Source organism: Chiloscyllium plagiosum, unplaced genomic scaffold (genome assembly GCF_037043375.1).
Source record: "Chiloscyllium plagiosum isolate Xiang-an unplaced genomic scaffold, Cpla_swu_hap1 HiC_scaffold_19, whole genome shotgun sequence".
NCBI lineage: Eukaryota > Metazoa > Chordata > Chondrichthyes > Orectolobiformes > Hemiscylliidae > Chiloscyllium > Chiloscyllium plagiosum.
The window spans coordinates 30,763,100-30,787,298 of NW_028270157.1; the positions used below are offsets into that span (position 1 = coordinate 30,763,100).

The 24,199-nt window shown below is 38.8% G+C and overlaps 1 protein-coding gene across 2 annotated transcripts in view; it reads right to left on the reverse strand.

The window, feature by feature from the left end:
* Positions 1-2,129: 2,129 nt before the first annotated feature.
* kcnd2 (potassium voltage-gated channel, Shal-related subfamily, member 2) overlaps positions 2,130-24,199 on the reverse strand; it is a 497,597-nt gene continuing 475,527 nt past the window's right edge. The window contains exons 4-8 of one of the 2 annotated variants that reach the window (XM_043709602.2): positions 20,994-21,092; positions 16,070-16,165; positions 13,799-13,858; positions 6,159-6,406; positions 2,130-3,947 (exon numbers count right to left, since the gene is read on the reverse strand). In XM_043709602.2, coding sequence (XP_043565537.1) covers positions 3,770-3,947; positions 6,159-6,406; positions 13,799-13,858; positions 16,070-16,165; positions 20,994-21,092 — 681 coding nt within the window. In that variant the 3' untranslated portion in view covers positions 2,130-3,769. The remainder of the gene's footprint in view (positions 3,948-6,158; positions 6,407-13,798; positions 13,859-16,069; positions 16,166-20,993; positions 21,093-24,199) is intronic. The other variant, XM_043709603.2, reaches the window with a different exon arrangement.

The following is a 24,199-nucleotide window of genomic DNA, read 5'->3' on the forward strand; positions in this document are numbered from 1 at the left end:
TCATGGCTGATAGGTTTTCCTGAACCAACAGGCTTCTACATCTAAATCATTGAGGGAACTTTTCTTTTTAAAAATATTTTCTCAACAGATTTCAATTCTCTTCAAGCATTGTTATTTTGTGAAGCACCGTTTCATTGATAATGGGAACTCTTTATAATCCCCAAATGCATCATTTTTATGTCTAATCCAATGACAGTAAAGATAACCAAGCTAATTGACAGTGAACAAATTTAACTGCTGTGTTTTGTTTTAATCTGATGTCTATTTATCCAGTGCAAATAAGAATTTTGAAAGACATTTTCCCACTTTCTGCCCATAACCTTTGACTCCCTTGGCAATCAAGAACTTTTCTATCTCTGTCTTAAATATAATCAATGACCTGGCCTCCACAGCTCTCTGGCAATGAATTCCACAGATTCACCACTCTTTGGCTAAAGAAGTTTCTCCTTATCTCCATTTTAAAGGGTCTTCTCTTTACTCTAAGGCTGTGTCCTCGGGTAGCAAGTATGACAGAAAACAGCTTTCTCACACATTGTGGTTTGGGTCTAGAATTCACTGCTTAGAAGTATAGTGGAGGCAAATTAATTGAGGCATTCAAGAGGTCATTGATTTTTAAATAGAAACATTCAACGTGCAAGAGTAGGGGATAAAGCAGATGAAACATACTTGGTCATACTACTCGTTGGAGAGCCAGTGCAGTCATGAAAGGCTTAATGGCCTCTTTCTGCAATGTAACAACTTCATGGATAAGAGTTTCAGTATATAAATAGGTTGAAGTAAAGGCAGGGACAGTTGATGTAATGTATGTGGAAGTATAAGATATTTATGATGATGATATGGGGCCAGCCAAAATTGCAAAGTCTGTTTCAACCAGAGGTCCTGGTCAAGGAAAGGAAAGGAATGGATTTGGAGATAAAACTATGGAGTTAATGGCAAAGAGTGAAGTTGATGGCTTTGGTAATCTCAGTTTAGAACTGGAGAAAATAGAGGCTTTTCTAAGACTGAGCATCTGACCAGCTTTACAGTACAGTGGCAGCTAATTTGGTGCAGAGAGGGTGAGGGGGGATTAGTGAATACAAGTTAAGGTCGCCTGTCATTGGTGCAGCCAAGCTATTGCCTATCGAGATGGTTTGTGTTTGGTTTTACTTTGTTGCAGAATGTAAGTATGGGATATTTTTCAGACAAAGGACCATATATTGCACTAAACATTAAATATAATTAGTAATATTACAAAGTTGACAGAAAACACACGTGCCCAAAAATTAAAACATTTTAATCTCAACTTGTGTACATGGGAATCATTTTCTGTATCATGTGTCTCCAATGTGCCTTTGTTTTTTAAAAAAATTATGTAAAATGCACAATTTTTGATCCCTCATTCTGCTGCAGCCTTGCATTTTAACACCACAATTTTCAGTGTCTATTTTACAGATGAAGACATTCAGCTCAAACATTCTCTGTATCGCTAAGTTCTATTAAATACATTCTGTTTTCCAGCTGCACATTTTGTCTGCAAAAATACTTCATTGTTATCTCACATTATTCTTACACTATTTGCTCCTTACAATTTACCTTCGGATTGTTTTACAAGACTTAATCTTTCTGTAGTTTAGAACATGAATGTTGTTGATTTTCAAGCATAACTTCTAGTTACAAGATCATCCCTTCCAACTGAAGCATGCAGACATTTTATTTCTAGATGTCTAGTTCTCCAGCATAATAGGTGGGAAATTATTCTGCTTTCCTAAAGTAGAACTTATGAAAGCTGTTTAAATCCAAAACGGTGAAATCATAGCATACACTACAAATTACAACTACAGCACAGAGCATTGCACACTGCAACAGTCATTTTACAACAGAGGACAGTAAATCTGATAGAGATTTCTGAATCACCCTTGCGACATCTGAAGGACGTTATATAAAAAGAATGTTCAGGAAGGAAACTTTTGCATAAGTAATACTTAAGTGTAGGTGAGAAAGTTCCAGATGCAACTTCTGTTATCCTTTACTGTAAAAGCGTTCATCAAATAATTTTATTTTTGCAATCAGATAGTCATTTGATTTTTGAAGAAGTATTGCTGTATTACTTTGCAGTGCTTCAACCAGAGACCAATCTAGGAAAATGCTGAACAAAAATGCAAATTTCTTTTATTTTTCTTTCCAAGCAACCTACCCCATTTAACAGCACGTCGACAATGTTCACATTTGTAAACTATATATATATTCATCTAAATACAACGGCATTACAGAAAGAAAAAGAACATGGTGGAAGTTCACTGCCTTGCCACAGAAATATTAATCATGCAAACATGAAGATTCTGTCCTTCTAACCTCTCTTTGAAGCACTGTATCACTCAGATATTTTACTTTATCAGGGGGCGGAAGGAGTAGGGGAATTGATAAACAGGTTTACTCTGTTGAAACATGCTCTGTCTACTGAACATTGTCCAAAGAGTATAGGTTATGGTTCTCTTTCCTTTGAGCTGTGGCTGAGAATAAAAGCACCCTCCTTTGCTCCATAATACCATTCGGTATAATTTTCAGGAAAATGGCTTAACTAAAGACTAAATCATTGAAATGCTGGCACACCTAAATTCCCCATTTTCTTTTTAAAAAGGAATCAATAATGTAATTCAGTACATTTGAAGATACTGACTCAAAAATATACATATTTTTATAGGAGGAAGAACAACTTCCACAGTTACAAATGATAGGAGCACAAAGCTTGTTGAATAACCACCTACTAAGTCCCATATAAATCTGGGAGACCATGCAGAAAGAACAGTCTGTTAGGCTTGCTACAGCTGCAATGAGAAAAGATAAAATCTGTAATACACATCAACTGCAGTCCACCCATTCAAGCGCTTGCCTGAAAATTGTTCACACTCATTATAAGCATCATAGAACAAGCTTGTACAGGAAAAAGAAAGTATGGATTAAAAAAAATGGATTTTGCTTTGTCTTGCTGTGAAAGCCTCAATACAGTAATTTTAATTTGAGGGTTATTATTTTCAAGGTTTTACTTTATTGTAAATGGTTAATATAAATTAATAACCAGAACTCATCACAACAATTGGTTTTTCCATCTGTTCTTAACTAAACAGTCTTTTAGTGACTGGTGACCATCCACATATAATCATCCTCTTAAGAAACAGGCCCCAATTTTGGTGAAATATTGTACATGCTCACTGCATGAAAAATATGAATGTTATGTATTGATTGCCCCAAGGAAAATTTAACATGCAATTTTGTGGTATTCGTTTAATTTAAAATATGTTAGTTTTCAATCCAATATTTACAGTTACTTATAACTTAAATGAGTTCATTTTATTTTTGCTGAAATCATTGTTGCTGCAAAGAGGAAAATTTCATTTGTTATTTCTTCCTCATGCACACTTTCCAGTTCATGTGTACTTTTCTCACAAAACAAGCCTTCAGGCAGGAAATGTAGCAAAAGTGGAAATGTCTCATTGTGCTCAACTGCAATGTAATCATTGCAGAGCTTTTGCAAGCTTAATGATGCCTCTTTTTGCTCATCTCACTGTCAATGTTACATAATTTTGATGTCAAGCTTCACTGATAAATATCTTCAGTGTGATGATCACTGTTGCCATGGACTTCGCAATGCAAAACTATCAGGGAAAACACTCATGTTCTCCTCTTGCTCTCCAGTCTGTGATGTTCTTTTCTATTTCTTCAATAGCAGGAACATAACACAGGTGATCGGTCATCTGACTTTCCAGGCTCACATTTGAGTTGTTAGGATTTTTTACAGTGCTGACACTTTTACAATGTTGGTTTCTGCTTGATCTGGAGAGTCAGACCTGTCATCTCCTTCGGGTGTTGTAGCAGGAGGACTGGGCATGCTTATTACTGCTGTTGTTATATAGGATTTCTCACAATTTAGTTTGACACTTTCTTCTATGTTTGCATTCAAGCTGGATCGGCTGGAAGAATAAACACCTACTGTTACAGCCTGTAAGCACTGCCAAAGCACAGACAAACATAAAATTTGATTTTTAAATACTATTTCATAAAAAAAACCTGACAACAAATTCTTACAAAGTCAGATTTTGCATCAATGTGGCCATTTAAATAGATCTCTTTTTTTATTAACTCATTCTCAGGATGAGAGCATTACTGGATAACCAGCATTTATTGCCCATCCCATTGGGCGCTTAAGAGTCAACCATATTGCTGTGGGTCTGGAGTCACATGTAGGCTAGAGCAGGTAAGGACGGCAGTTTCCTTCCCTAAAGGACATTAGTGAATCAGATGGGTTTTTCCAACAGTCGATAATGGATTCCTGACCATCACAGACTCTTGATTCCAGATATTTATTGAATTCAAATTCCACTACCTTCCATGGCAGGATTTGAACCTGGGACCCTCGAACATTACCTGAGTCTCTGGGTTAAGAGTCCAGCAATAATATCACTCGGCCATTGCCTCCATAATAACTCACTAAATTCTCCATTTTTTGTTTTAATGTTAAAATTATTCACAAAATAAATAGTTTCATCAATATAAAATAGTTTTCAAAGACAATTTTAAAAAGGTCAAATCACAATGAACTTGTGTAAATAACAATTATCACAACTTTCATCTTTTTTTTCATAAAAATCACTGTTCAAACTTGAAATAAATGAGAGAAATTCAAGGCAATGAAAAGAGGAAAAGAGGCTTATGATAGCTCCATAAAAGAAATGGTAGGGCAGATTTTGGACTTTGTCTGTTTGTAGTGACAGCACAAGCTTAAACCAAGAGGTCCTTAGATTGCCAGGGATTGGTCCTCAGGCCTTATCCATATATTCAAGGGGAGCTAAATGTCCATACCCCTTCCTTAGTTCTGTCACCACAGTCTTACCAGGCCATAGGGGCTACTCTCTTATGAGAGAGAAGTGACTGGTGGTGAGTTAACCTGCAGGCCACCCAGACCTCAGGCGAGGGAAGAGATTGAGAAGGAGAGTCCTCAAACCGGTGGTGGGAATTGAACCCGTGCTGTTGGCATCATACTTCTCTGCAAATCAACAATCCAGCCAACTGAACTAAATGGATTTCTGCCCTTGCTTAGATGGCTTGCTTCATGAAAATAAACTTTGTCCCATCTACCAATCAAGTAGTGATACTGAGGTAAGTTCTGGGGGTGAGGGGGGCAACTGGGTGGGAACAACAAAGATTGCAAGAACTGTGAATCCAAAGTGAGTACTCCTTCTTGGCTCCATAGAAAGGCAGAAAGAGAAATTAGTCAACATTCTCCATAGTTGTTGGATGCAAATGTTACAAAACAAAGAGCAACAAAGACTGTGAAACCTCCTTTAGCCATTTGGAACAAACTTCATGTGTAGGGTCTGTGACCTTTTGGGCCCCTTACCATAAGCCTGTACAAACAGGCTGCCATGCACTGATTTAAACTTAAACCAATTGCAATTTTCAGGCTGAGATATTCATCTGTCCAGCAGCTGGGAAATACCAGGAAAACTCCAGGGATGTCTCAGAGAAATGGACTAGGGCCTCTGTCGACAGTGGGCACACAGGAAGGGTTTATTAAAGTAATGTCAAGATGCTGGCCCTCCTGCCAAAGTTTCAGTTGTAGCAAAGGAGCTATGCTGTTTGAAGGGTGCCTGAAAGCATTAACTTTAGCTGCTGGGCAAATACCTTGTCAGCTTTCAGGGTCTATCAGACTAGGCATGAAGACTGGAGGAGGCATTTTATTCCATCTCATCACAGATCTTCGGGCAACTGCCAAAAGTGTCCAATACATGTGATAGTTCCAGTCTCGCAAGCATGGTTTATGTATCTGTGTTCAATTGGTTTCCAGGACAAGCATAGGAGGAAGCTTACATCATGGCTGTGACTGAGTCATGCAAATGATCTGTGAATTCTCACAGCACAAATCTTTTCAAACACAGGACTAGAGCCCTGCCACTATTATAGCCTGAAACATTTGCTAAACGATTGTCATTAGTTGATCAGAATAGTTTAAATCTTACAGTATTACATTTTTTGTACAAGATGGGTGGATAACCATTGTAATACCAAATAGCTAACAATGAATTTCTCACTTGGTGTTAGTTTCTATAATTTATATTAATTCTTAAATTTAAAAATGAGTTATTAAGTTTTGATTTACAGAAGAAAAGGACATAAATGATTACCTATTGGAGAGTGCACTCTGCTGTACACATCGAATCTGAATGGTACTGAGCTCCTGTACACTTCCAGGGCGACTGCAAGTAATATTGGAATTTGGGAGTCGGAAAGGCTTTTTGCTACGTCTTGAGCAACATGTTCCTGTTAAACCATGGTGAGATGAGAGAGAAGGGGTGTGCGAATTTGATCGATTTCTTGTAGATCCCTCGAGACAATTCTCTTCATATGTTTGTTCATCCACAAAGTCATGATTCTAATTAAAAGAGAAAAAGGAACAGAGAAAGGAAGGCATTACATATTTATCAGTTCGAGGAGAATTTTAGCGCTTCACCTCTTTTTAAACAAACAAGTGAACAGCAAGAATCCAGGGCATGAATACTAACTAAAATTGCGCGCACTCTGGCTAGCAACTGCTTTCAAATTCCAACCTTGTTTATCTGGCCGGAGAGCTCAGCTAGTGGCAGAAGCTATAAAAAGCTGAACAAGACCGAATCTATCAGGTTCTGTGAGACGTGGGCTATTAGGAGATGAGTGGCAAAATTAAGATTATTTTGCTGCACCCTTTTCACTTTTCTCAAATGGCAATGGCCAAGTGCCTTGTTAATTGGCCAACTTGCCACAAGTTGCAATATTACCAAACTCACTGTACAAACAAGTTATCAGGAAAAGTTGACATGGAAACCACTGTATTTCTTGGTCAGTTTAACTTGCTGCTTGCTCCAAGAGAACACCGAGCACCAACATCTCAGGCACACTCTACTGGCACCAGCTACACACAACCCAAGTCTACAGACACTGGCAGCTGACATGTGCCAGCCTCTATCAACTCTCATGTATAAGTCTGATCCAATTAGATGATGCTTGTGCACTTCATGATGCACCTTACGCTGTGCCAGCAACTATTATAATGTTGCAGTAAAGATATTGTGCGCACAGGGACACACTCAAACTCAAACTGGACCATGCTGCATTTTTGGGTTCTTCACTCACTATCATAGTGCTCACTTACTAAGCCCAGATGGGTACCTGCATCACCCTGCATTACATTGGCTTGCCGATTTGTGCATTGCTCTGTCAGCTAGAGATCCCTGGCTCATATATTACTGTTGCATTGTCATGCTGTTGTAGTGTAGACACAAAACCAGGAAACTTGTCACTGTTGTCAACAGGCCTCAGTCCAGTTAAGGGGAAATAGCCTTCACTGAGGGGATCCTGGCACAGTAAGTCTAGGGCAGGCTCCATTACCAGTTCAGGTCATGCTCAGGATGGTCAGAGTCAGAATCCTCTCCTCAAAAGGGGTGAGGTGCTGAATGACAGACCATTGCCCATCTTTTTGTGCCCTTTGGTGGTGTGTTTTTCTCCTGGAATGACAGAGATGCAAGTATCACTGAAGATAAAGATAGGCATCACAGCTATTACTGTTGGTGCACGTGAGGAGATGTCTGAGTGAGTGAGCAGGCAGTACAGAGGGTATACATGGTCAGTTATATCACAGTTTGGGTGGGTGAATGCAAGTGGGGAAGATGTTGCATGCATCTGTGAGACTGATAGAGCATGAGTCTTAGTGGGTACAGTCGTAATTTGAGTGTAAAGTACTAGAAGGAAGATGGTGGACTTATGTTGATGGAGTGGAGAGGACTTTGACATTTTTCCTATAGTTCTGAGCATTCCTCCAGACAGCTAGGAGTGTTCTAACTTTGGTGGCAAACATGGATCAGACCGGTCTCGTGCCTTGGTCTCGACTGATGGTTCTGGGTAATAGAGGAAATCCCACTTGTGCACAACCCCATTCAGCAGGATCTCAGGCCCCTGCCCATAAAGCAAGGTGCCAATGCTATCCTGTCTACCATGTCTAGAGCAAAAGTCAGGTACAATGCAGGGCAGCTTTGGACGGACCATTCTTGGCAAAGTGCATGGTGGCCTTTTAAAGATAGTGCTTGTGCTAGGAAAGCTGGTCACTTATTTTCATGAGTGGTGAGTTGTTCTGGGAAAGGCGTGTGGTAAGATGGGGTGGAAATTGGATTTGATACTCACCGAAGGAATGAACTGCCAACTAATGCAGTGAGTTTAGTAATATGGTGAGGAAAACTCACTTAACTTCACAGTGAGAATCAGTCCACAAACTTGCCACTTATCCAAAAAAGCCATAAGATTCAACCTCAAGACATTCCAGATCCTATTTGTGGTTCCTGATTGCACATTTTATTTTTATTACTTTTTTGTCTGAGGTGATAATGGTATGGGATAAGGTTTGAACAATACTTGTGCTAAATAATGGTTATTTATCCTGTTAGTATGAGATGTTGAATGATTTTATCACATAGCAATTTATAGGTTGAAACACAGCAAGTCCACAGCAAGCTTCTACAACAAGCATTGGATTACAAAATTTTAACACAAAATATCATACTCCAGCAGTACACACTAGGAGGGTGGCACCTAAGTCAGTAGGTGCCATAGACAACTTTGGATGTAAAATCCTATCAGGTGTACTGACCATTGCACCTAATTCCTGATGTGTTCTCCAGGGTATGCACCTTAACATTAGAATTTGTAAGCTCTGCTCCTTAGTACCCTAATGATGATGAATGGAAAATAATGACAAATAAATGGGGGTGGTGCCAGGGGACTGGAGAGTGGCGAATGTTGTGCCCCTGTTCATAAAAGGGAATAGGGATAACCCCAGGAATTACAGGCCAGTTCGTCTTACTTCGGTGGTAGGCAAAGTAATGGAAAGGGTACTGAGGGATAGGATTTATGAGTATCTGGAAAGACACTGCTTGATTAGGGACAACCAGCATGGATTTGTGAGGGGTAGGTCTTGCCTTATAAGTCTTATTGAATTTTTTGAGGACGTGACCAAGCATGTGGATGAGGGTAGAGCAGTGGATGTAGTGTACATGGATTTTAGTAAAGCATTTGATAAGGTTCCCCATGGTAGGCTTATGCGGAAAGTCAGGAGGCATGGATAGCGGGAAGTTTGGCCAGTTGGATAGAGAACTGGCTAACCGGTCGAAGTCAGAGAGTGGTGGTAGATGGTAAATATTCAGCCTGGAGCCCAGTTACAATGGAGTTCCGCAGGGATCAGTTGTGGGTCCTCTGCTGTTTGTAATTTTTATTAATGACTTGGAAGAGGGAGTCGAAGGGTGGGTCAATAAATTTGCAGACGATACAAAGATTGGTGGAGTTGTGGATAGCGAGGAGGGCAGTTGTCGGCTGCAAAGGGACTTAGATATGATGCAGAGCTGGGCTGAGGAGTGGCAGATGGAGTTCAACCCTGTCAAGTGTGAGGTTGTCCATTTTGGAAGGACAAATAAGAATGCAGAATACAGGGTTAATGGTAGGGTTCTTAGTAAGGTGGAGGAGCCGAGGGATCTTGGGGTCTATGTTCATAGATCTTTGAAAGTTGCCACTCAGGTGGATAGAGCTTGTAAGAAGGCCTATGGTGTATTAGCGTTCATTAGCAGAGGGATTGAATTCAAGAGTTGTGAGGTGATGTTGCAACTGTATAGGACCTTGGTAAGGCCATATTTGGAGTACTGTGTGCAGTTATGGTCACCTCATTTTAGGAAAGATATGGAAGCTTTAGAGAGGGTGCAGAGGAGATTTACCAGGATGTTGCCTGGAATGGAGAATAGGTTGTATGAGGATAGGTTGAGAGTGCTAAGCCTTTTCTCATTGGAACGGCGAAGGATGAGGGGTGACTTGATAGAGGTTTATAAGATGATCAGGGGAATAGATAGAGTAGACAGTCAAAGACTTTTTCCCCGGGTACAACAGAATGTTACAACGGGACATAAATTTAAGGTGAAGGGTGAAAGGTATAGGGGGAATGTCAGGGGTAGGTTCTTTACCCAGAGAGTGGTGGGGGCATGGAATGCGCTGCCTGTGGGAGTGGCAGAGTCAGAATCATTGGTGACCTTTAAGCAGCAATTGGATAGGTACATGGATGGGTGCTTAAGCTAGGACAAATGTTTAGCACAACATCGTGGGCCGAAGGGCCTGTTCTGTGCTGTATTGTTCTATGTTCTATGTTAAAATAAAGCAGGAAAGAGATTTTGGGTGAAATCAGGTGATATTGATGTTTGTAGTGTCACTTCAAATTGCTTGAAATCAAATTGCTTGATTCAGTGCAGCAACTACAATTTGAAACACATTCTTTTTTGTGGAAACACGGCATGATGTATCAAAGTGTTCATCAGTATATCTAGGCAATCATAGTGAGACAGGTCAGTACAGATCCTATATTGTTGGAAAGGTAGATGACTACAGAAAATATCAGTGATTTTATATGCACAGATTTAATAATAATACAATATTCAACAGTAGATCGACACAGCTACATGACCTCCACACCAATCCTGGATCTAACTGAGTGAATAATTTTGAACTTAGAATTTTAAAGGCATTGTTATGTGCTACTTTACTTACTCATAGATAAGAAATGAAATAAAGCTGCTTATAATGTTATCTTGTAATTGGGTGTACTGTGATTTGAAAAGTACAGATTAAGGATGTAAAGCATCCATTGTTTGTTGTGCACCAAACACTTAATTAACTCTTAGTTTAGTTGTACTTCAAGAAATCCAGATTTCGGGTTAGGTACCATGACGCTAAGCTAGTTTTGCTATTGTGGAAATAGTTATTTGAAAGGAGCATCTTAATGACTGTAAACTTGTTATAATTAAATAAATACTTATAAACAAAAAAAAAAATTACCAGTCTGATTTTCCTTTTTGTCTACATTGTAACCTAACTTGATTTGTCTTTAATATACTATATCTGAACTCTACTATCAGTGTTTTACCAAATTTCAAATATTTGAACATTTCTGATTATCTATTCCTCTATTTTTGAGTTTTGCTTTAGAGCTGGGATATAAATCCTAAAAAGCGGCCTCAAATTCATAGCTAACTAACTCTGAGATCTTGGTTTTTTTTACGGCAACAGGGTTTTGGAGCACTGTGGGCAGGAGTTACAATTAAGAAACCCAGAAGTACAGGTTCTTCCCAAATGCATTTGAGCTATTACATGGGATGTATCATTTTTTCAGGCTCCCTGCTTGAAAAATCAGCTTCGCTGACAGCTTTGGCTCCTAGCAGGTGGGGAAGATTTCCAGTAAAGACTGCAGTTGAAGAGCAGGTGGTTTTGGTGGTAGTGGTGGGGTTGGGTAGAATATAGTTATCAATGAGTTGGGGTGATCAGAGATGGGTTAGAGATGATTGAGAAGGAGGAGGACCTCAGGTAAGTTGACAGATGTAGGGGTGGGGGAACAATACTATTAGTCTTAGCTAGTTGAAGGTGGAAAAATTACTGCTGCTCCTCCTGGCCTGCAAACTGTGCTATAAAGGGACTTACATTGTGCATGCAACCATTTGTGACTCCTTTCACCTGCTGCATTTTCTGAAGCCTTGAAAACCCAAACAATAATGGTAAAACCTGGGTTCAATTCCACCATTGGATGACTGTCTGTTTAGAGTTTGCACATTCTCCCCATGTCTGTGTGGGTTTCCTCCCACAGATGTGCAGGCTAGGTGGTTTGGCCATGGGAAATGCAGGGTTACAGGGGTAGGGCAGGGGGAGTGGTAGGTCTTGGTGGGGTCCTCCTCAGAGGGTCAGTATGGGCTCGATGGGCCAAATGGTCTGCTTCCATACTGTAGGGATTCTATGAAAGTGACAAGGTCACATTTGCATAATTGCAAATATGATATCAACCAGTTCCTGCTTTGAGTCATGATAAATTTATGCAAGTAATTTAGTCCTTGCATTCACAGTGTTTGTTAAATAAACTAGACACAGAAGCAATAATATGACAACCATGATTCTGATTATGCAGCAATTAAAGTTATTTTAACCTAGAATTGGTAACTTAATATGTGAGAAAACAATTAATGATAGCCCACAATATTATGGTTATTCAAATAAATATATGAAAATTAGACAAACTGGTTTTGTGTTTAGAAAAAAAACACTTTGCATGTTTATTTTCATTTTAAAACCAGGTTTGGCTACACATTCCATTGAATCATAGAGTCATAGACATGTACAGCAATGGAAACAGACCCTTCAGTCCAACCCGTCCATGCCGACCAGATATCCCAACACAATATAGACCCACCTGCCAGCACCTGGCCCATAACCCTCCAAACCCTTCCTATTCATATACCCATCCAAATGCCTCTTAAATGTTGCAATTACACCAGTCTCCACCACTTCCTATGGCAGCTTATTCCATACCCGTACCACCCTCTATGTAAACATGTTGCCCCTCAGGTCTCTTTTATATCTTTCCCCTCTCACCCTAAACCTATGTCCTCTAGTTCTGGACTCCCTGACTCCAGGGAAAAGACTTTGCCTATTGTCCCAAATAAGATCCCAACAAGATCCCAATCAGATTCAGATAATTGTGCTGGGATGGCACCAACCTGCACAGAAAAGATCATGCCACAGATTTGCAGGACCAAGTGAGAGATGGTCGCGAGGTGCAAGCACCACTGCAGCTGAATCACTGGCACTTACTGTTCCATGCAGTCATAAAAGGTGATGTCATTCAGTTTTGAAGCTTATTGGTGGGGCTGTCACTGCTTTTATTTGTTTCCCAGATTCCAGCTATGCTCCCTTACCCTTAGTAGATAAAGGTGCCAAACAAGACTTAAAAACTGCACCTTTCTTCGAATGTCCAGATTTCCTGGCCTGAGCTTCCCCTGTGGGAGTCAGGTTAGTCGATCTAGTGTACACTTCACTGGCTGTAGCAGGCTCCAATTCTTTATCGGGTCCCAATTGGACCAAGCATACCAGAACTCCCCCAGCGGAAAATACCCCATCCCGTGTCCACCTACAGAAGCCATTTACCTTGCAAGGATCAAGTAGAAATTCTAGCCTGTATGAGGAATGCTAGGAATTCTCAGAAACAATGGAAACCCAGCATAACCCAGATCCATGCTGTCGTCCGATGGGTTTTGCTATTCTCCTGCTGGAATTATGGCAGATAAACAGCAGAACCTCCAGGCATATTTGGAACCACTAATTCTGTCCATTAAGTCCATAATTAAATTAAAATCTACTTACAATGTCAATGAATATAAATAGTATATTAAGAATACATTCATTTTTTTTCTTGGATCTGACCCAAGTTTATCCAAAAATCATTGTCTACATGTTTATGTAGGTTTAAAATTATCTTAATTACTATTGAATGTATTCTCAATGACTTTAAACTTTTCCAGTCCGAAGTTTAAAGTTAGAAACAATTTGCACCCACTTGCCACGATCCCTCCACCAGAAATAGATAACTGTACTTTCAACAACATGAAGGGGTAAAGAAAATCAGTGGATGTACTAAATGTATGTGGCATAATATTACCTACCAGTTTTCATTTGCCATTATTATTGCCTTATACATTTATCAAGTGGTGGACACTAATGCTAAGCTGGTCAATATTTTCCAGAAAGAATGACAGTAAACTTATTAAAACAGCAAAACAATAATGGCAGAGAAGCTTTTGCACAATCACCCAATATCAGCATACAACACAGACATGTTTAAACTGTCAAAGCATTAACAGCTGCAGCACAAATACCATAAAATGCAGAGTTACAGACACTTAAATTCAGATAATGCTGACACGAACAATCAAACTGGTACCTTAATAGACGTTGAAGACCGAATTGATAAGAGGGGATCATCCACAAGATAGGACAATCCCTACATGGTAACATGCCAACAAAAAAGAAACAGTAACTAATGCATAATTACAGTTTAAAATGAGTATATTCAAATATCTGAACAAAACAACAGCATCCCTTTTGAAACCTCCATTAACTGGGAGTGTTACACAACTGGTAAGTATGTAATATTTACGTTTATTTGTTAGAAAACCTCAGGGTTAAGTAACAAATCATAGCTAGATGAATTTTAAAGACTTTACAAAATGTTATGCAAACATGCATAAACATAAAAAAAGCTATGAAAAAGAGATGAATTATCTTTAAAGTACTCATTTGAGTTTATGCTGTACATTAGTCTTCTCTTCCATTCATGTAGATTAGATTAGATTAGTTGGCAGTTCATTCCTTCGCTGAAGCACAACCCACCCAGACCCATTCCCCTACATTTACCCCTTCACCTAACACTACGGACAATTTAGCATGGACAATTCACCTAACCTGCACATTTTTGGATTGTGGGAGGAAACCAGAGCAAACCCACACTGACACGGGGAGAATGTGCAAACTTCACATAGAGAGTCACCTGAGGCAGGAATTGAACCCGGGTCTCTGGTGCTGTGAGGCAGCAGTACTAACCACTGTGCCATATAAGGCAGATGATTTCACACTATCTACTCAAGTAATATTTTTAGAGTTAACCGGTTATCTTTTGTATTATAATAATATTAGATAAAAAGATTTAAACAATTGCCACTGAATCCCAAGATTGTAAGTTAATATTTTGACATTTAGCTGACAAAGAAATTTTAAAAATTACTTAAATGGCACTAGTAAAACATGTTCTGATCAAAAAGAGATATGTTAAATTTCAACAATTTTGATGAGGAAGGAAGAAATAGCCTAAGTGATTGACGATTTTCATGAATACTATAAGGAACATTCTTTAGGTATCCTTACACAGCAGTTTCTTCAAAACAAATATTCATCACACAGAGTGAGCCATGTAAATTTATTTCTGCTCTGTGCAGAGTATTTGACATGAACAAGGAATGCTTTATATGATATAGCCTTAGAGTTTGAATGTATGTTTCTGTCAGCTAACTGAGGGGCATATGGACTGTAACAGTAAGCTTTTACCTCTTGGTTCCAGATCTGACTGCAATAGCCCAATACAAAATGAGCTGTTAATCCAGCTTCTTGTTGATGTGCAGCCAGAACCAAAAAATAATATTAAATTAGCACCCCGACTCAGAGAGCTACTCAGTCTTAAAGACTACTCAGATGTAAATTTAATTAGTTACAATGGTACTATGTAAAGCTCTCAGATTAAAAGTCGAGGCTTATTGCTCGAGTACAACACGTAATCGTTTCTCATATCTGACTGGGAAATAATTCATGCTGAAATGAAGTGTTCTCACACTAACACCCAGTACCTTAATGGAGGTATACATATAAATAAAAATGACATCTGAGTTTGAAAAATATGCAGACAGCAAACACTTCAGACACAGTTCTACAAATAATAAGATCCCTTGCACTTTTCGTCAGAAATACGAGACATGCAAATCTTTCTTGCAGCTTCAGTTGTGGTTGGCACATACTTTGCAAACATAGATGGTTAATAAAACACGATGATGGTTTATGAAACATAAAAGAATTTTCACTAGTGGATTGAAATTCCTGCAGGTTATTTTTATCACAGATGCATTTCCAGGAATTTCTTCAATGTACTTGTTTTTATCGAAGTCCTTAACCCAAAGTTTATTTTAATTAAATATTTATTTCCCATTGCTTATTCTATTTATATAGTATGATACATCTTCAATAAGAGAAAATCTAACCATCTCCACTTAATGTTCAGTGGCATTAACATTGCTAATTATTCCTCCATCAATATCTCAAGCGTTTCCATTGCCCAATAACTGAATTGGACTAGCTATATAAGTAATATGGAAACAAGAGCTACAACTAGACCCTTTCACATATTATTTGGAATATTCTTATTTTGATTTTGCTTCCAGTGTATTCCCATTGGAGGTGAAAGGCATGATGGTGTAGTGCTGTGTAACAGATTATTTTTGTTAAAATCTTTTCAGCAAATAAGTAAATTCATTTTGCAAATATCGTCATAATTTTAGGTCAATCCACTTTCAAACAAAAATGCAAAAACACACAAAAAAACTATTTCTCAGAGGATGAGCTCATTTCACTTCCACATTTTCATGAGACCTTAGATGTCATTCCTTACCGTAGTTTTTTCCAAACAGTGTAACAGATGGTGATGTTGCCTCTGAAATGAAGACCCTGACTTGCTAACTAGGGCTTGTTCTTCGTCATTAGACAACTAGAAAAAACATGAAGTAAAGAACTAAAAATATGTAGATAATTAAAGAAATTCTAAACTCTGGTTCAATATAAATATATGTTTTACTTTTACTTGTATGTAATCTGAAAAATACATAAACATCAAATTTCATTAGGATAGTCAGAGTTAATTTTTTTTTCTCCACTTGGTGTGTGCAATGGAGACATTGGTAAATCATCCATTTGCTCCTCCATGTCCAAGACTAAAAAAGAGCACAGTTAGAAGACTTCAGGGTACAAGGATTTAGCTTTTTTATATTGAAGAGACCATAAGACACAAAAGTAGAAGTAGGCCATTACCCATTGACTCTGCTGTGCCAGTCATGGAGATCATGGCTGATATAATAATTGTCAGCTCCATTTTCTTGTCTTTACCCCATAACCCTGGATTCCCTTATTGATTAAACATTTGTCTAACTCAGTTTTGAATATGACCCAGCCTTGATAGCTCTCAATGTAAGAAATGTTATTGATTCCTCACTCTCTGAGGGAAGGTATTTCTCCTCATCTCTGTCTTAAATGAGTAATCCCTTACTCTGAGATTATACCCTCAAGACCTAGATTCTCCCACAAATGGAAAGTACCTCTCCAAATCCACCCTCTCAAGTCTTCTAAGAATCTTATATGCTTGAATAAGGTTACCTCTCATTCTTATAAACTGCAAAGAGTATAGTTTCAACTACTGAACACCTCCATTACCTGTATCAACCTAGTGAACATTCTCAAGAATACTTCTACTGCCAGTATATTTTTCCTTAAATAAAGGGAACAAACCTGATAACAGCATTTCAGTTATTGTCTGATTTGTGCCTTGCATAGTTTACTCCATTCCCTTTGAAACAAAGGCCATTATTCCATTCACCTGCTCATTTTCCAATGAGTTTGGGTACTAACTTTTCACGCATGAAGGTTCCTCCAATCCCTCTATCTATGCTGCAGATTTCTGTCGTTTTTTCTCAATTTAAACAATATGCAGCTCTTTGTTCTTTGTACCAAAGTGAAAAACCTCACATTTGAGATGTACCGAATTGACATATATAAGATGCTAAAGGGAATTGACAAAGTGGATGCAGAAAGGATGGTTCCTCAAATGGGGCAAGTCAGAGCGAGAGGTCATACTTTAGGATAAGGGATAGCAGATTTAAAACAGAGATCAGGAGAAATTATATCTCTCAAAAGGTCGTAAATCTGTGGAATTCCCTGCCTTAGAGTGTGGTGGATGCTGGGGATAGTAAGTAAAATTAAGGAGGAGATAAGAGATTTTTAATTAATGATGAGTTGAAGGGTTATGTAGAGTGGGCAGGAAAATGAAGTTGAGGCCAAGATGAGATCAGCCATGATCGTATAAAATTGCAGAACAGGCTCGAGGGCTGAATTGACTACTCCTGCTCTAGCTCTTACGTTTTATTTCCCACATTATTATTCCATCTGCTAAGTTTTTCCCACTGACTTAGACTGTCTATATCTCTCTCTAGACTGTCTGTGCCATTCTCACCACTTGTTTTTACCAACTATTTTTGCATCATTTGTAAACTTGTCTATTGTACATTTATTTTCCTCATCCAAGTCATTAATATATATCGTCAACATTTATGGCCCAGCATTAACCAACCATACAGCAATAATCACAGGTTGCTATCCTGAAAATATCTTTATCCTAACTCTCTGCCTTTTATTAGTTAGTCAATCCTCCATCATGGGCTCTTAACTTTTATTCATATTTTTGTTATTAGAAGATCTCACACCTTACATTGACTAATGTAATTGATTCCTGGGAAGGGATTGCTTACTTTTTAATAGAAGGAAAATAGTAAAAGTTTGGAAGTGTATTGTCACTAAAGATCTCTCACCTGTCATACTTGTAAAGGAATTTGGCTTTTTCATGTGCAAATAGGGAACGTATCCCTCAATTGAGGCTGGAAAATTTGACACCTTACCAACAGTTCTGATGAAGAGTCACTGGACTGGAAATATTAACTGTTTTATTGCCTACAGATGCTGCCAGACCTGTTCAGTTTCTCCAAATACTCTATATTTTTGTTTAGTAACATTCCTATTCGTATTGATGTTCTAATCCTGAGTCTTGGAACACAATATTCTCTCACAATTTAACTTTTTCTTAAGTTTATACAACAGGGTATCTGATTGTCCACTTTATTTATTTTCCATTCTGTATCTCTTTTACTTTTGTCTCTCCTGCAGCAGAATTTCACTTTTCAGCAGAATTCCCTTGCTGCAGTATCCTTCCTCTGCAGTGATTTATTTTTTCCATGATTCATCTCTGCTGCAGATTTCTCCTCTCACTGATTAACTTATTTTTTTTCTTCTTGTCTGCACCTGGCTGGTTTTAAAATAATTTTTGATGCAATTGCCTGTTAGTGGGTAAAGTGTTTAGCAAGGCTGAAGATCTGGAGGTACTGCTGATCTTAATCATGAGCAGACACGAATAATATTGTGCTAATCCCTGTCTATCAGCCAGCCATACTGACTGCCTGGGTCAGCAGGCAGAGCAACAGGATGTCACATTTTGGGTGGTTCTCAGCAATCGGTAGTGAGCATTGTGCGATTGAGTGCAGATGCTTCTTCAGGCTGGGATCTGAATTGGGATGGGTGAGGAGATGGAGCCTATAGAACTAATCAGTCATAACTGAGAGGAAGGGGAGCAAACTAAAAGGAGCTATTCCCAGCAATCATGCCTCCCACCTCAGATCTGGTACTTGACAGTAAAAGTGCAGGTCTTCTCTTTACCTACAGTTAGACTTAGTGGGCAAAAGCTATTATATCATCAGGCCATTGGTATTGCATGTTAATTAGCCCCCTACCTGCCTCTCTTTGGAGTTTCATTGCCGATCTCATCATTAAAATGGATGGGAATGAGGTCTAGTTGCTTGATTCCATTGCTTTAACCCTCCGTGATCCTCTCCCACTCATTGCTGTGATGAGGAATGGGGTTTTGGGGGAAAAGGCAGTTTACCATCCAGTAGGAGAAAGTGAGGACAGCAAATGCTGGAGATCAGAGTCATGAGTGTGGTGCTGGAAAAGCACTGCAGATCAGGCAGCATCCGAGGAGCAGAAGAGCCAATGTTTTGGGCACAAGCCCTTCAGCAGGAAGCTTCCTGATGAAGGGCTTGTGCCCGAAACGTCAATTCTCCTGGATGCTGCCTGACCTGCTGTGCTTTTCCAGCACCACTCTCTCAAGTTTAAAATCAAGGTCAATTATTCAAGAAGCCCATGCAATTTGTGTCTAATACTGATGGCGAAAGGGTACATTTTACGCCTCAAGTTGTTCTTTGTATTGTGTCTTTTTTGATGTTTTGGCTGCTGTGAAAACAAACATTGATAAATGAGTGAGATTAACTGCAGGTTGGGTGGCGAGAAAACGTTTCTTCCAGTGAATTCCTCCTCATTGTTATAAATACAGGAAATGTTGGGTGGAAATCTCAGTTACTTGCATAAACAGGGTCATCACCCAACATCTGACATGTGATGGAAGAAGCTGCAAAATTATTTGCTGATTTCTTGTGTCCCTGCTCACAGTCAGGATGGGGTATTGAAACTTCATTGTGATGCCTGGATGCTAATCTGACCTGTCTCTTTCAAGCTGCCATTTGGACGAAGAAGTGATATCCTGCAGTTAATTACAGGCAAATGACCTCTTGCTGTTTGAAGTACCTTTACATTAATAATTGCTTGGATCCTTTGATCGGGACAGGCTACTTTATCTCAAAGTCAAAGAAACCCATCGGGAAAACTTCACCTTTTCGTACATATTTTAACACCATTGCTGAAATTTTGCCAATACAGCAAGGGAAGCCCTGAAGAAATTCATCTTTATTAAGCCAAGCCATTAACCAAACTATTTTTTTAGAAAATTATAGACAAATCAACTTGGCAAACAGTTTAAAGTTGAAAATGCAGAACATAATCGATGAACAACTTCAGGAAAAGTATTGATTTGGTCTTCAAAATACCTTTCTTTGGAGTATCACATGGAAACCATTGGTCTCCATGCTTTTATAACATCCAGCTCAATTTCAACATTACCCGAATAAAGGATATCTTTTGTTACATGAAATGGTGTCAGAGCAAATAGGGCATGGTAATGGAGATTATTGGAATGTTTCAAATTGTTTTAAATCTTACCCTTTTACGAGACCATCTGTGGCGGTTTTAATTATCCTAGTCTTTTCCCTTCCTCAGCAGTTCACCAGCCAATGCTGGTCTTTGGTTGAACATTTTTGCATTGGTGAGACTACCTAGTATACCTCCTTGTTTTGTGATGCAGATTTCTGTATTGTCTGGTTTGTGCCTGACTTTCTGGGAGGCAAATATTTATTTTCACTGTTTTTTCCATTTGATACAATCAACATCCCAGGGAGGATTTAAAACACATGGGTTACTGCCAGTACATACCGCAGTTGGAACTACTGCTGTGCTCGTAAACTGTATAGCTTGATGTTGTTCAATGGCTTCCTCTTTTGTAATCCTCCAGTGATGGTCATGCATCCATCACACATTGTCAGTTTTTAATAAGTCCTAGCCAGAGCTCCCAGTGATCACTTTCAAAACATACATAAATCAAAGGGAGAACTTGCTTGTCTGTATAGGAAAATACAGAATACATTCAAGTCCTGTGTTCACGTTAATGATTTCAGTATCAGTGGAAGCAGTTTCACTCTTATAAATGAAAGCAAACAAATATCAGCAAACATGGAAATTGGGTACTACTGGCTGATTTTGTTTGGCTCAATCCTGTTTGCTGAGAGAGGAAGAATGAAATACAACCCTAAGTTCTCAACAGCCATTACCTGCTCCAATGAATCACTTAGTAAGCCATTGTGCTTGCTCTGCATATAAGCACTTGCACTCCCACTCTTTGCCACACGGATTCTTGCAAGTCTGGCTTTCTGTAAAAAAAAACATACAAATCTATCAATAATGCATCTGCAATTTTTTCCTTTCCCATTATATTTCACATTGACGAAAGAATATTCATTTTAAAAATCCTTTACCGAGGAATGACATTTGTATAAGAAAATTATTGATTGATTATAGTTTTAGATCAAAAATATTCACCCAAATAAACATTTTAGTCTCTGTCATATAAAATGTCCAGTTTATATATTGGACATTTGAGGCATTATTTTTTATTTTATTCACCTGCAAAATCGGTTCGTTCTTACAATGATAAAATTGCTATTTGTGTAAACATTCAGCTTAAGATTTGGTCACTATCTTAACATTCACAAAGATTCACTGGAATTATGTTGAAAACAAACTGGTATGGACTCATTACCCCTCACTGCAAGAAATATGTTTAGATTGCACTGACATATTTTTCTGCTCATCATATAAATTTTCTAAACTATTGAAGATTTCCATCTGTTCAACCAGATGAAACTTGGACCATACTGACCAACATACATGTTGTTGCCTATCAGATTCAGTTCATGCCACATCCATCCATATTGAGATGTTGTAGTCTCTTGTCAGGCCATCTACCTCCAGACCTGCTCAAAGCCATGCCCCAAGGCTACCTATATTAATTTCTCTCAATGAAAGACAGCAACCCTCCAATAGGATAGCACTGTGGAGGACCAGTAGAAAAGTCAAAGGCACATGGAAGACAGACACCAAAGGAAGCTGACTTTATGTGGATCATTTCATGATTTGTTTATAAATTTGGTTTGGAATGTTTATGTCTGGTGTCTTTTTACTTTCCCATTATGGCCAAGTGGATGCTGTGGACTCTGGGTGAATGGAGAATTAGGATTATGATTATTGACATTGCACCAAGATGAATTCTTCATGGACAGTCTGATTAGAAAATGGTTGGCTAGATTGCCATCTCCCTTCCTTTCTATCACATCATGCTCCTGTTTTTCAGTTACATGCTTTAAAACTGGAGGCACAAACTCTCTCCTCATGATGGTGAGGAAATGTATCATACAGCAGATCACCACAATTCTTGCAACCTGCTCTGCGAGAACACAACTGGGCTTGTTCAAACGGATCCAAACATTATTTCAATGTGTAAATGTTTCAAACACATTTTGCCTGGTAGCATGGTTATAGTTGTTTTGTTGTAAGCGATAGTTCCATTCTTGAGCGATCTTGCATTACAAGAAAATCATGCAGTAGCCAATGGGGCTGGTATCACATTATAACCAAAATAGGTATGGAATATTCATGTTCTACAAATAAAGATCTGAATTCTTCAATCGTGGTAAAGTCAATTTGTGTTGAAGAAACACGCTTTATAACAGAACCGATTGGTTTCGTTTATGTCAATAATGCATGCATGTGTTGAGGTTCCTCACTGAACTCAGTAGCTATGTCATTTGAGGGTAGTCTTTATTGGCCCAGCGCTACTGTTAGGACATTAATGGAGTAACATCCATTGTGGCTATATTAGAGGGACAGGTTGACACTGCAGAAATCACAAGATGGTTTGTGTGTAGTCAATAGCATTCCTACCATAGAGAAGACTTCAATCCTAGCAAAGACAGAATTAAGTGTTGTCTACATAATTGACTAATCAATTATAAAGAATTACCCATTCTTTGACCTGATCACTTTTATAGCCACTGACAATCCAGTCCTTGACCTGTTTAGTAGCACTTGCAGCTGCACCAGGTTGCAAATTTCAGTGAAGTCTTGACAACGCGTACATTATTCTTCATCGAGGGTTAGATAAGAGAACTTCTCCTTGAATATATGGAAGCAAATAGACTCTTGTTCAGAACCTTTTCCAAATATTGGCTGGAAATGCTATATTCGACTACTTTAGATGGGTTAGTTTTTGTCAAGCTGTGCAGGAGGGTTTCCTGACAATATGAAGAGAGGCCAACAAGAGGCAAAGCCACATTGGATTTGCTATTTGGTAATGAACCAGGCCAGGTGTTAGATTTGGAGGTAGGTGAGCATTTTGGTGAGAGTGACCACAATTCGATTACATTTACTTTAGTGATGGTAATGGACAGGCATATACCGGAGGGCAAGAGTTATTGCTGGGGAAAGGCAATTATGAGGCAATTAAGCAGGATTTAGGATGCATAGGATGGGGAAGGAAACTGCAGGAGATGGGCACAACTAAAATGTGGAGCTTGTTCAAGGAATAGCTACTGCATGTCCTTGATAAGTATGTACCTGTCAGGCAGGTAGGAAGTGGTTGAGTTAGGAAACTGTGGTTTACTAAAGAAATTGAATTTCTTGTCAAGAGGAGGAAGAAGGCTTATGCAAAGATGAGGCATGAAGACTCAGCTAGGGCACTTCAGAGATACAAGTTAGCCAAGAAAGACCTAAAGAGAAAACTAAGAAGAGCCAGGAGGGGACATGAGATGTCTTTGGCAGGTAGGATCAAGGAAAACCCTAAATCGTTCTACATGGATGTCAGGAATAAAAGAATGACTACAGTATGATTAGGGTCAGTCAAGGACAGTAGTGGAAAGTTGTGCTTGTAGTCTGAAGAGATAGGAGAGGTGCTAAATGAGTATTTTTCATCAGTATTCAACGTGGTCAAGAAGAATACTGAGATACAGGCTCTTAGACTAGGCAGGATTGAGGTTTATAAGGAGATAGTGTAAGCAATTCTGGAAAACATGAACATAGATAAGTCCCCTGAGCTGGATGGGATTTATCCGAGGATTCTCTGGGAAACTGTGGAAGAGACTGCAGAACCTTTGGCTTTGATCTTTATGTGTCATTGTCAAAGGAATAGTGCCAGAAGACTGGAAGAAAGCAAATGTTGTCTCCTTGTCCAAGAAGGGGAGTAGAGATAATCCTGGTAATTATAGACCAGTGAGCCTTACTTCAGTTGTGGGTAAACAAGAGATAGGATTTATAATCATCTAGAAAGGAATAATTTTATTAGGGATAGTCAACATGGTTTTGTGAAGGGTAGGTCATGCTTCACAAACCTTATTGAGTTCTTTGAGAAGGTGACCAAACAGGATAAAGTGGATGATGTGGTGTATATGGATTTCAATAAAGTGTTTGATAAGGTTCCCATGGT